Consider the following 14,007-nt stretch of genomic DNA (forward strand, 5'->3'; position numbering starts at 1 on the left):
GAGCCTGTTTCACCATTTAACTCTGTTTAAAACCATGTTTATTGTCAACCCAAAGCCGTTCATATATTTTCTAACCACTTCCTCGAAAGTCATCTTTGGTCTATCACTTAGGCCTTTCTATTCCTCTAATCTGCATTAAATCACTCCTTACCAGTAGACTCATTGGCCTCTGTTGCAAATGCCCATGCTGCTGCTCCAACTAATCTTCTGTCAGGGCCACTCCTAAATCACCTCGAATTTTAATCTCTCACTTTATCTTTTCTAGTTTCATTTTTCCATTTCAACATTCTCATATCACCTACTAATTAAACTTACAGAGCATAAAGGCTATTGAGCATTCGACCATTTAGTACAAAAATAAATGACTTACGTAGGGAGGCGTATGCAGAATCTCAAATATTGATCACCATGGTCTGTGAGGATACCTTGCTTTGGCAATCCTAACATATCTCACAAAAAAATAATAAATGAATGCAAAAACACTTAAAGGAATAATAAGAAAGATAACTGAACAGCCTCCTCAACGAAATAATCACGGATAATGGGAGAAATTGGAAGAACAAGCAAATGGAGGGAGATGTGTGAATGGTTCAAAATAACAAATTGTTTTAGCAACATAAAGCAGATAATATGGGATGCAGCACTATACCTCTGCCTCTTAGGACCATAAGTTGCCCGTGCTGAACCCCCTTTGGTATCTGCAAGGAGCATAGATTGAGACAAGGAAACAAAAGACCTTGAGGGAAACAGCCAAGGGATACACAAAGGTATCAAGCAAAGGATTTTTAACAGTCACCAGGTGCAGCTAAATATGATGTCTACTTTTAGGGTAATTCAGAGGTCTACTTGTCCACACACACACAAAGGTCGGTAAATGGAACATCTGAAATAAGTAACATGCCATGGAAAAATTAAAAGAGAACACTTGTGCTATAGTTGTTTAGTTGCGACACATACTGAACACCAGCTTATTTTCCAAGAGAAATGTTAACCAACTCTTCAGTCCCACATTGACTATAGATATGGGGCCAAATTATCATACAAAAATCCATGTGAATTACTTTAAACCAATACATTGTGAGTAGTGACTATTCTCTCAATTGTCCCTTTTTTTGGGGGGGGGGTTGTGGGGGAGAAAAAGGAAAGAAATTTAACCCTACAGAGTTGGATACAGGAGATATCAATTACCAGCTTTAAACAATGATAAGAAATAATACACGAGCCTGTTCCAGCAGGTATGATTTTTGTTCCTAACTATCCCTGCTACAATGCTAAGCTAGAAGGAAAGAGAAAAACAATAAATCTTGGTCATCTACATTATCATGCCAAAGATTTTAATGACATCTTTCAGTGTTCATAAAGTACTAGCATTATATGGTATTATCACCCATCAGTAATAAATTAGAGGACAATGGCAAGGAGGAACAGAATCTATTTCATTGAAGCTCATTCATTTGCATTCTCTCCCAGAGAGCAGGAACTTCTATAATTTTATGGCACTCTAAGATCAACAGGTAAAAGTTGTGATTTGTATAAACTGGCAAGGAGATTTGTTAAATACGGAACTAGCTTCCTGAAAGGCCCTCAGAGTGAGGGCATCTTAATATGGCCCTCAAAGAACTGGCCACACAGCAAAACAAAGCTTTGAAAATCCACCGTCTTCAACTTTTGGGGGAAAAATGGCTGAAAATTGATGGACACTATTTTTACAAGAGAATACACCAATACATGGCTGGGTATGTGGTTGATTTTCGCTCCACAAGGAGACACGTGGCCAATCCAGGCCATGCTCTCTCTATCCAATGGTCAAAATCAACATACCAGCTTCCACATGGAATAAATTGCACGGATGTAGAAAGTCCTTCCTATGTGGCTAGTGCAAATAACCTTTTGCATATTAAATATTTATGGTTCAAGGCCTCTTTTTTCTGTTTTTTTTAGGGGGGTGATTGGGGGATATATATATATATATATGTTGACATTTTTCTTAATAAGGCCCTCACAGAATTGGCCACACAGCAAAACAAAGCTTTGAAAATCCACTAAGGCTTACTTGTGAAAAAAATGGCTGAAAATTAATGGACATTATTTTGAGAATACACCAGTACATGGCTGGGTATGTGGTTGATTTTCGCTCCAAAAGTTGACACGTGGCCAATCCAGGCCCTGCTCTCTCTATCCAATGGTCAAAATCAACATACCAGCTTCCACATGGAATAAATTGCACGGATGTAGAAAGTCCTTCCTTTGTGGCTAGTGCAAATAACCTTTTGCATATTAAATATTTATGGTTCAAGGCCTCTTTTTTCCTTTTTTTTTTAGGGGGGTGATTGGGGGATATATATATATATATATATATGTTGACATTTTTCTTAATATGGCCCTCACAGAATTGGCCACACAGCAAAACAAAGCTTTGAAAATCCACTAAGGCTTACTTGTGAAAAAAATGGCTGAAAATTGATGGACATTATTTTTGCAAGAGAATACACCAATACATGGCTGGGTATGTGGTTGATTTTCGCTCCAAAATTTGACACTTGGCCAATCCAGGTCATGCTCTATCTATCCAACCGTCAAAATCAAAATACCAGCTTCCACGTGGAATAAATTGCACGGACGTAGGAAGTCCTTCCTATGTGGCTGGTGCAAATACGTAGGAAGCCCTTCCTATGTGGTTGGTGCAAATAATCTTTTCCCTATTAAATATTTATGGTTCAAGGCCTCTTTGTCCTCTTTTTTTTTTTTTTTGGGGGGGGGGGGTGGGGAAGGGTGATTGGGGGATATATATGTAGTTATTTTTCTTTTATTTTATAATTTTTGACAGTATACTTTAGTGTAATAAGATGTAGGGAGAAGGATTAGAAGGCTACACTTCCTTGCAAATGACCGCAACATGTCACTTTGTGGCAATTGGCAAAGCCAACTGTTGAACATCATGTGAATTAATTACATAGAAAAAGATCTATGTGAATCAGTTCTGTACAAGAAAGATACAAAGGAAAGAACAACGTAATGAAACAGAAGAAAAAAGGATAAAGAAACCTATACTTTTATTTGAAGCTTCCCAGACAAGGTTGGCACATCAACCATACCACCAATAATAGCCTGTAAGAAGAATTAAAAAAGAAAGCATTAAGCATTTAACATGGTAAATTCAAGACAAATTTCAACCATAAAGAAGAAGTCCAAAATGAGTTCATGTCCATGCACATAAAGCCTAGGAAAGAATAGGACAAATGATATAGCAATTATACTAACAACAATTAATCTGCGAACGCTCAATTAGAGTGCTCATAACAGGTAACAAGTAAATGAAAATACAGGAAAAAAGGCATACCCAGTGCATGAGGCTCCCGCCACTGCGGGGTCTGGGAAGGATCATAATGTACGCAGCCTTACCCCTGCTTTTGCAGAGAGGCTGTTTCCAGACTCAAACCCTAATGGAGCAACCTTACCGCCCTCAAATGAAAATACAGGAAATGAATTGTATAAGAATTATGGAAACAAACAACCTCCTCAGTTTTCTACCAAGCTCACAGTGGATAGGAGAAAGATCACAAAGATGGAGAATAATCACTTGCTGGGACCTTCTTCATCCACCAGCATAGCTGTTACTAATTAATTTCAGATCGGGTAGGAAGAGGCTCTTTAATAAACCAGAAGCCCTGTCCTTGAAAACAGGCTAGGTCTCATTAATCGAAGCAAATTTAGTGGTTGAACTGGATGCATATAATGCTATTTATTTAATTGCTAATAGAAAACTTCATTGAAATTTCAAAAGAATCTAAAAGGAATTGTGACAAAAAACAACTAAGAGAACCCAAACAAAGATTATAAAGGTATAATTTTTCCACCATCCCTCCTTGCTTAAGTTTTCACTAGATTTTTTGCAGTTACCTTACCCAAACTAAGGATATATATATATATATATATATATATATATCATATCATACTATATTATAACTGTAGAAACTCAAAAGTCATGGCAAATTTTTTCATACCAAAAATACCCTTCAACAATATCAATAAACCCAAAAAAATACCCTTCATTAATTATTAATTGTTATAATTTTCAGCTAAATTAAATTCTTCCTCCATTAATAAACCCCGCCCCCTCAATGTTACATTAATTATTCTTTTATAAACATTAATGGACCAATCGTTTCCCTACTCAGTTTTCTCACGTTTTTTCAGATAAATTCAATAAGAGATAATTATTATTAATTATTAATTAGAAATTATAACGAGAGAGTAAAATAATCCCATTTTTCGTTGAACAATGTATAAAACCCCCACTTTCCAATGTATAAAATAATCCCATCTTATCTTACCAAAAGAAAATTTACAATATTATCCATTATTCTTTGAACAATCAATAAACCCCCCCCCCTCAATTAATTGTTATAATTTTGAAAATACCCTTCATTAATTATTAATTATTAATTGTTATAATTTTCAGCTAAATTAAATTCTTCCTCCATTAAAAAACCCCCCTCAATGTTATATTAATTATTCTTTTATAAAAATTAAGGGACCAATCGTTTCCCTACTCAGTTTTCTCACGTTTTTTCAGATAAATTCAATAAGAGATAATTATTATTAATTATTAATTAGACATTAGAAATTAGAAAGAGAGAGTAAAATAATCCCATTTTTTGTTGAACAATCTATAAAACCCCACTTTCCAATGTATAAAATAATCCCATCTTATCTTATCGAAAAAGAAATTTACAATATTATCCATTATTCCTTGAACAATCGATAAACCCCCCCCCCTCAATTAATTGTTATAATTTTCAGATAAATTCAATTCTTCCTCCATTAATAACATCATATCTTACAAAAAGAATAAAAAAATATTACAATATTATCCATGATAAAATAATTATTATTAATTAGAAATTAGAAATTAGAAAGAGAGAGTAACATAATCCCATTTTTCGTTGAACAATCTATAAAACCCCACTTTCCAATGTATAAATTAATCCCATCTTACCTTACCAAAAAAAAAACTTTACAATATTATCAATTATTCCTTGAACAATCGATCCCCCCTCAATTAATTGTTATAATTTTCAGCTAAATTCAATTCTTCCTCCATTAATAACATCTTATCTTAAAAAAAGAAAAAAAAAATATTACAATATTATCCATGACAAACTCCCCCTCAATGTTGCATTAATTATTCTTTTATAAAAATTAAGGTACTATTTGTTTTACTACTTAGTTTTCTCACGATTTTAAAGCTAAATTCAATTCTTCCGCCATTAATAACATCTTATCTTAAAAAATATATATATTACAATATTATCCATGATAAACCCCACCATTATTATTTTATACACAATTAAGGTATCATTCGTTTCTCTACTCAGTTTTGTGTTGGAGAAGTTTTAAAGAAATAAAAGAAAAAATGGATTATTGTAATGTTTGTTTATATAAACAATTTTATTGTTTAAATAAAACATCTAAAATGTTGGATGTTCATTTCGGTGATTCATACATGAAAGCAAACACATGCAACTTTACTAGTATATATACATATTATATATATATATATATATATAGGAGGAAAGATGTTAATACATGTTGGGTGTTCATTTTCGGTGATATACATATTGCTATATCTAAAATGTTGGGTGTTCATTTCGGTGATTCATACATGAAAACAAGCTCCTGATTCTCTTTCAAATTAGTTTCAATCTCCTTTATTGAAAATCATTCATTTAGGGTTATCTATAGAGGGTGGGCCTTGGTGCAATGGTAAGATTGCTCCATTGTAACCCAGTGGTCACAGGTTAGAGTTTGGAAACAGTCTCTTTGCGAAAGCAAGGGTAAGGCTGCGTACATTATGACCCTCCCCAGACCCCAGAGTGCCGGGAGCCTCATGCACTAGGTACGCCCTTTAACCCCCCCCCCCACCCAAAAAAAAAAGGACTTGAAGAATCACTAATCCTGTTTATTGTATTGAAGATTTAAGAAAAAAAAAACGTTTAAACTCATTAGTAGTGGAAATATGGATTCTTCGCCAAAATTCAGAAAATATAGGGAAAATTTTTCTGTTTTGGTTGAAAAAAGCATACAGCAGCGTAAAAACATATACTACCAACCTAGGTTCTAAAGCCAAATTATCATTTTGGGTGTGTGTTTTTTTTTACAATAAAAGGGCTCCACCAAGTTTAAGGGGCTTAAATAGGGTTTCTCAGAAGTTTTGGGATCTAATTTGGCCATTTGGGCCTCGAAACCTACAGCGGAATTTATCAGGTTTCGGCCAGGTTTCAACTGAAACTCAAAAATGGCCTTTTCCTTTCCTTCTCTACTTCCCTCGAAACTCCCCGTAACTGCACTCGCCACTTCAATCGCTACAAGCCACCGGAGCAGATACAGCAATAGGAGCTGTAGCTTGGGTCGTTCTCTTTCGTTCCGGCTATCTCAACTCAGCCATTCCTGTTCTTTCGGCTGGCAGTCTTCATGGTGAAATGGAGGAAGCAAGACTGGTCTACCAAATCCAAATGGATCCAGAAGACGAAAGGCACACATCCTTTAGAACCCAATTCGGTCCGTACTACTATATGGTGATGCGATTCAGTCTCAAAATTGCTGGTGCCACCTACCAACGGGCTATGATGCAGATATTTCGATTAAGTTTTTGAGCCAAGGTCGAAACCAAAACTTCAAACCTTGATAACTAGCTATAGGGAAAAAAAGCACATTATGTGGTATAAGAATTAACAAAAGAGATAATATTGGCAAAAAATAGGATTTTACATTAGGTGGTACAAGAATTATCAAAAGAGATAATATTGGCAAAAAATAGGATTTTAGCCACTAGTAATAGTGATAACAGATAATTAGTGGTAAAAAATTGTAGGTCATGTGATCATTTGAAAGATGAAAGAGAGGGTTGACCCAATTTCAGAGAGAGTAATGAAACTGTATAAAAAATAATACTTCTCAAACTATAAATTGAAAATTTTGCAGTCAATGCCAAAGGAATGTTCTCACCTGTGTAAGCCTAATATGAGTATCCACATAAATATCAGCACCATCTCGAAGGAAAATAGGATCTTTATCAACCTGTACAGCGAAATGATGTTACAGCAACAGAAAAGATGCAGCATCCCAACCTTAAAAGTACACTCAAAGCAAAGACAGAGTAACAGACGTAAAGTCAATTTCTACTAAGGGCGTACCCAGAGCATGAGGTTCCTGCCACTGCAGGGTCTGGGGAGGGTCATAATGTAAGCAGCCTTACCCCTGCTTTCGGAGAGAAGCTGTTTCCAGACTAAAAAATGAAGAAGAAAGAGAAAACTGATATGTTGCTAAACTGCAACTTTCTAGACTACCTCTCTTCCAAAGGAGAGTTTCTACACAAAGCATAACTTACATATTTACCTCAGTCAGATTAAACAATTAACACTTCATCCCTTCCTTCCATCACTAATGAAAGACACTGAAGCTTAATAGAAAGTTTATAATGAGTAGAAGTCCATATGTAGTGAGTATATAGATCAACATTTAAATATGAATGGACATGCTGTCCCTAATCAGATGAGGATACAGAGAACTAAACACACAGACACAAAAAGAAAAACTGTAAACTTAGTGATAGATTCAGGACAATGTAGAAATCCTGCAAGTTTATGAGCCTTACTGCCTAAAGAAATAAACTAATCCAAACAAATAACCAATGAAGTCAAAAAAAAAAAAAATGAAATCCATGTAAACTATCCAGGATTGACCTACTTGTTATCAGCTGACCAAGAGACTCCAAAACAGAAGGCCTTCAAATGAAACTTTGCAGAATTAAAGTAGATTCCAATAGGAATAGACCATCCAAATTTCAATGCAATTGAACAGAAATTATAAAAAAAAAAAAAAGGGGCTGGCCAACATGACAGTTCAGAACTCCAGTAACACAAAATAGAAATTTTAACCTTACAGACACTAGTCAATAGAAACCCAACAACCTCATATCTTCTCAGAGAGTGAGGTTATTATAGTACAAATGGGCGACCAGGGTTTCTGATCTTTTTGATATTGTTGCCTGGATTTACCATTTCCAGTAAGTAAATACAAGAAAAAACGATGATCCAGAACTACCTAACCATATGGTGATGCAGCCAAACAACCTAGATTCAAGATTAGGAACCTAAGATCAGAACGGCTGCTCCACAGGCCCAAATCTGAAATATTTTCCTGATAAATCAGGATTGAAAAGGCTTTTTGGTTTGCTGATTTTGGGGGCCTGTGATTGGTAAGAAAAAGAGAATAAAAAAGAGAAGGAAGTAAAGAGATAGGGGCTGTTCTGGGAATATGAACAAATACAGTGAACAGTACAGAAGAAGAGGGGGAGGAGACAAAGAGGAAGCCTTCTCTTGCCTACCAACTCAAGTTCATATTCTATATTCTATTCCATTAACTATCATCAAGGGAGGTGGTTACATATTTATACAAAAACAACTACATTACCTAATGGACTTCACTACTTATTAAATAGCAGTCTTTAACTAATTAGAACTGTTGAAGCCTAAGTCTTCTAGGTAACTTTGGCTCAGACAACTAGCCAAAATAGAACTCTTAAATGACTAAACTAAACTACTAAAGCCAACTAAATTACCAAATTGCCCTACTAATCAAATATATATTTTTGTGTACTCCTTTAGACCCCCCACTTTGGCCTAATAATTCAGCTCATGACAAATAAAACCCAAAGAATTAAAAACCAATACCTCATAAATATTAAAAAAGGGGAAGTTTTTAGACTAGGTCTGCATTAACAAGTTGGGCTTGCTCTTCGAGACCTTGGGCCAGGCTCAGGCCACCCCTCGAGCCTGCTCAACCCACCCAATGCCCAGCCCTAATGATATTTGTATCCAAAGGGTGCCATTAGATTATATTAAAAAAAATGGACCATATGGTAGCCTTTCGAGTCAACATAGAACCTCCTAGGAATAAAATGTAAAATCAGAATTGAACCTAAGATCAGAATCAAACTGTCCGATTTAGAAACTGTTCAATTTGGTTAGATGGTTTTCTATATATATATATATATATATATATATTTTTTAATATATTTTCTTGATTCATCTTTGAAAACCATAATTTGATCAATCAAACTGCTCAAACTGGATTTAACCAGAACATGGTCCTTAATGCAGTTGCATTAAACATTAATCCAGTATGGAGGCCTATGTACAAGCTTGGGAGGCCTATAAGGAGTTGGTGGCAGTCAAATGGGCTGACATTGACCTTTGGACAGTTTTATGATAGGTTGGCCCTTCTATGTTTTTGTGTTTCATTGTCATAAGCCTAACTTATAAGCTCCTAAAGTGGGAATAAAGAAAGTACACAGCATTATTAGTTAAGTGTTTGAGTTGGATTAGGATACTTAATAGTCAGATAGATTTCTGTTTAGAGTTTATTCACTTTATTAAGTGTGTGTGTGTGTGTGTGTGTGTGATTAGGAGTCCTTTTATAATTTAGGAATTTTAGAAAGATCCTTTATATATGTAATACACCTCCCATCAATTAGAGATGATTTGAGTAAAGAATATGAATTGTTTTAAGAGTTTTGGTGTTGTTGAGCAGTGCATACGAGATTGGTATCCCAAACCTGATTTTTTCTCTTCTTCCTCCCAAGAAGATCAATCTCATCTCTTTTCCCTCATCTTCTATCGATCTGATTTTTTATCTTAACAATGCAGTTGCTTCCTTAATCTCATATCTGATCACAAATTTAATCATCGGGCCTACCTCGATCTGAGATCCATAATCTACATTTTCATATTACATTAATCACTACCAGAGCTGAACCAGACAATGGATACCTACATTTTAAAGACCAAAGTTTGTTTGCCCAACAGAAAACTTCTATTTTACTCATAGATGATGGGCAGCGCGACAATTTCATCTCGCGGTCTGTGGTGGAGATGTTATCAAAGACCAACAAGATCATCAATGAGTCTGAGCATGATGTTTTTGTTGAATTTTTCAACGCATTTTGATGGTGATTATTGTGAAGAGTTTGATTCTTCTGAGCGCATTATTCAAGTGGGTCGAGAGTGGTTGGAAGCACTAAGGGGTATCATTGATCACAACAGAAATGTGTGCATCCTAAAGTGATGCAGTATCACTTGGCTGGTTGGACCGGCATGATAGGCTTTGGAGACCCAAACCAAAACAGAACTGATCCAATGGTTTTTGGTCCAACAAGGGTTGGAATAAGTTTATTTATTTAGTAGTTTATTTACTTCAGTCTTTTAAATTGAGTTGAATATGTAGGAGGTAGAGTTTGAGTTTCATATTGCAAGTTGTTATTTCAGTTTCATAATCCAACTAGGAGTCTTGTTATTTTTCCTTTAAATACTTGCATGTAACCCAACAAAAGGCATAGTGAATTGAATAGAAAGTTTATTTGAGTTTTACTCTGTGAGAGTGTGACTGTGCGTGTGATCTCTTTCCCCTTTCCCTGCAACTATTCCCTTCTTCCCCACCGGCCCTTCACCAATTTGTTCAAAGCCAAAGGATCCATTATTCTTCCTCATCAATTTTTCTCTTCCCTCTTTCTCTATTTGACATTACAAATCATCCATCCCAGCACTGTACATCACCGCAGCAATCCCTCCCCCAACTCCTCCCGAGTCCCGACTCCAACAAGCAACCCATTTTCGTTTTCAGTCCTCTGTGAACCACCCCACTGTAACCGCAAGCCCCAAAAAAAAACATCTGTTGAGAACAGAGAAGCTGAACCAACACCAACCCCTGAATTATCACCCTCCAAGCCCAACCCTGCAATTTCCATAGGCAAACCCCCAAACCCAGTGCCTTCAACTTAATCCCACCTCTTACTGTCAAAACCCTTCCCACGAGTCCCAGAGACAAACCTGTAACCCCACCCCCTCCTCTCCCCTTAGGGTTCAGCAAATTCAACAAAAAAAAAAGAGAGAGATAGAAGAAGAGCAGCAAGAGCGAGAGACAGAGCAGACAGTCAAAAAAAATGAAAACTGAAATACATGCAAAGAAAAAGAAAAAAAAAAAAAAGAAACTGCTCCTGTCAAATAAACTGAAATAAAACTAACTATGCTGCAATAACTGAAACAAAAACTAAATGCAGGGCTGGTAGGGCTTGGGCCTGAGATGGTATCCCATGGAGTATCTAATTGGGCCTGGGATAGGGCTAGTAGAAATCATTGATTCAGAAGAATAAGTTCAAACTAAAGATTCTACTGCAGATGATAAGAAACAAGTATCAAGTAAAAATAAAATCCTAAACATGAATAATATAATTATAAACAAATTAAGAGTAGAAGTTGTACCTTTAGTATTATATGAAGAGTTCCAGGTTGAACTCCCCGTCCCCCACCATTGCCAGCCTTTGGTACACGAATTGTATCACCAGAATCCACACCTACACCATAAGAAGAAAAACAAGGAGAAATTAAGAATATCAAAATTTTCCCTCAAATTTACCTATCATAAGCATTTATCTGGTTCCTTTTAAAAATTTAGTAGTAACTAAATATATTTTGACCTTTGCATTTTTAATAAGTAGGATTAAACGAAAGAAAAATCACGAGAAGATGTCCCCAGATTCAACATAAGATGTACACTGTACATAATTTATGCCCAAAAATAGCCTTCTAAAGCTGAAATTTTAATTAAAAAAAGTATCATTGAGGACCTTAAACTAAACTGCAATAACAAACAGAATTAACAATTTAACACCATGTCTTTTAGGTGGAACTTGGGAGGCTTAGGTTAGGTTGAGCTATGTAGTCCTGGGCAATATGCTCACCACAAACCTGAGGCATACCAAACCCCAGCTCATTTATAATCTGCAGGTTGAGACAGCCTGCATAAAAATTATTAAAAAAAAAAAGGCAATAGATAATCTAGACCTACAAGTCCAAAGGTCATCTCTAGACAGGCGCCAAGTTTAGCCACTTGGAAGGGTGATGTGGCAATCTTGACCGTGTGGATATCTAGGACATGGTCTAGATTGGTCCTATCAAATTTCAAACTTCGATTCAGTCATATACCCTCCCAAGCAAGTAGTTGCCTATACCCTTGTAATTTCAGCCCTCCATTTCTTCTGTAAAAAATTTCATTTTTCTTCGCTAGATTTTAAAAGGTTTATTTTTCCACTTAGCCAATTCCATTTCCGCTGAAATTTGATATGCGAGCAGGGGAACTTGGGTTTACCTATTGACAAAGTTTCAGGTTTATCCAAACTGCCATGTGGCAGATATTTTTACTTCGAATAGAAAAAATTCTACCAAAAATTAAGTAAAAAATATATATCTGAAGTTCGACCTGCATTAAACACTTCTAATTATAATAAAAGTGTCGGTGGTGCTCACAAACCCTAACCCTGGATTAAGTACAGCTAAAATTAGAGAAACAGAACAAGAGCTAGCCCAGGACATATTAGGAGATATCTCTCAACAACCAAGCTCAAACACGGCTAAAACTCCATATGAGTTCCCTACACTGGTAGTCCTAACAGTGGCTTGAATATGGAAGGAATCTCTCAACTCTGTTGGGGGGGGGGTGTTGACCAGAACTGTGCAGGGGTTCTGGTTTGGGAAGTACCAGAGAATGGTATGGGGGACTAAAGATAGGCTTCAGCACGGAAGTGTGTCAGGAGTTAGGACAAGATACTGAGTGAAACACGGACAGATTGACGGAGATACGGGTAGGAGAAGAGGACCAAAAATAGATGTCAACCAGAAATAGTTGCAGGCAATAGAAAAGGTTATCAAAGTGACCTATCTATTGCAGAAATAAAATCAGAATAAAAGATAAAAGCAACAGTAGACAACAGATTAATCAACCAGACCATGACCATGGAGTTTTAACACAAAACACCAACGGAAGTTGCCTCTCCTCAGAAAGTCTAACAATTCTAATTCACTCCTATCAAAACCCATTGCATTACATAGCATATCAGACCACTTGTTTATAGACTAACTACTACTATCTATTTTTAAACATAACTCATAAGACTTGAAACCAAGGAATCTGAAAATAGAAACTTTCTAGAGTTTCTAGAACAAGATTTCCAAGCTCTCGAGGAAAATAAAATCCCAGAAACTACCAAGACTGAAAAAGAAACTAGAACTAAATCCCTTATAGAAGTGACTACCCCATCATATGGGCTTAAAGAACTATCCCATTACAACAGAAAACCAAAAAAGAACTTATCCATGATCCATATAATCCATTACAGTTTTGAATTTAGACTTGATCAAGCCCAATCGAACAGATTTGCAGCCTTTTCCTGCATCAAATGTCTGGTCCAGGACCCAAGTCCACACACAAGCCTATACAGTAGCAAGGAAAACCTAACAACACGAGCGTCCCAGTGCACAAGGCTCCCGCTTCTGCAGAGCCTAGGAGGGGCAAATATACGCAGCCTTACCCCCTGCTTCGCAGCAGAGGCTGTTTACAAGTTTACTATTTAGTAGTCAAGCACAGATAGAGTAGGTTAGGATGGCTCAGTTTGAGAACTGTCATGTCTAGTATATTTCAGCAGCATGGTACAAATAAATTTCCAGACAATCAATCAACAAAGTTAGGTTCAGGAACCTTCTGCAGAACAAAGTTATTCCACCAGGTTACTGCCATATCTGTATGGAGATGAGTGGTGAAGACTAACCTCCTGGAATTGTAACTTTAACCTCCTTGACACCTTCAACCACACCAGAACCTTTGCATGTTACACAATATTCCTGCACTGAATAGATACTCATTAAAGATATCCTTTTACCATCAAGAAATCCATTGGCTAAAAGTTATTTAGTCCTATCTGAGACAGACCTTAATAATTCGTCCAAATCCTTTGCAAGTACTACACGTTGATGTGAATGGAGGAATTGTAACCTGAATAAAGATTTGGTGAATATTATAATAGCAATCAACCATTGAAAGTTATAAAACATCACTTTTTGTGGTGAAAAAAAAAATTTGTCCTCAAAACCAAACCTTCTAGAAGGATTAACT

General features: G+C 36.2%; 1 protein-coding gene across 4 annotated transcripts in view; it reads right to left on the reverse strand.

Annotated features, from left to right (window-relative positions):
• The window catches only part of LOC122642673 (chaperone protein dnaJ 1, mitochondrial), a 32,232-nt gene that overhangs the window by 3,026 nt on the left and 15,199 nt on the right, over window positions 1–14,007 (reverse strand). For all 4 annotated transcript variants that reach the window (XM_043836221.1, XM_043836218.1, XM_043836217.1 and 1 more), the window contains exons 11-17: window positions 13,825–13,887; window positions 13,664–13,736; window positions 11,322–11,413; window positions 7,009–7,080; window positions 3,052–3,108; window positions 650–698; window positions 371–440 (exon numbers count right to left, since the gene is read on the reverse strand). In XM_043836221.1, coding sequence (XP_043692156.1) covers window positions 371–440; window positions 650–698; window positions 3,052–3,108; window positions 7,009–7,080; window positions 11,322–11,413; window positions 13,664–13,736; window positions 13,825–13,887 — 476 coding nt within the window. The remainder of the gene's footprint in view (window positions 1–370; window positions 441–649; window positions 699–3,051; window positions 3,109–7,008; window positions 7,081–11,321; window positions 11,414–13,663; window positions 13,737–13,824; window positions 13,888–14,007) is intronic.

This window comes from Telopea speciosissima, chromosome 10 (assembly GCF_018873765.1).
Source record: "Telopea speciosissima isolate NSW1024214 ecotype Mountain lineage chromosome 10, Tspe_v1, whole genome shotgun sequence".
Taxonomy (NCBI): domain Eukaryota; kingdom Viridiplantae; phylum Streptophyta; class Magnoliopsida; order Proteales; family Proteaceae; genus Telopea; species Telopea speciosissima.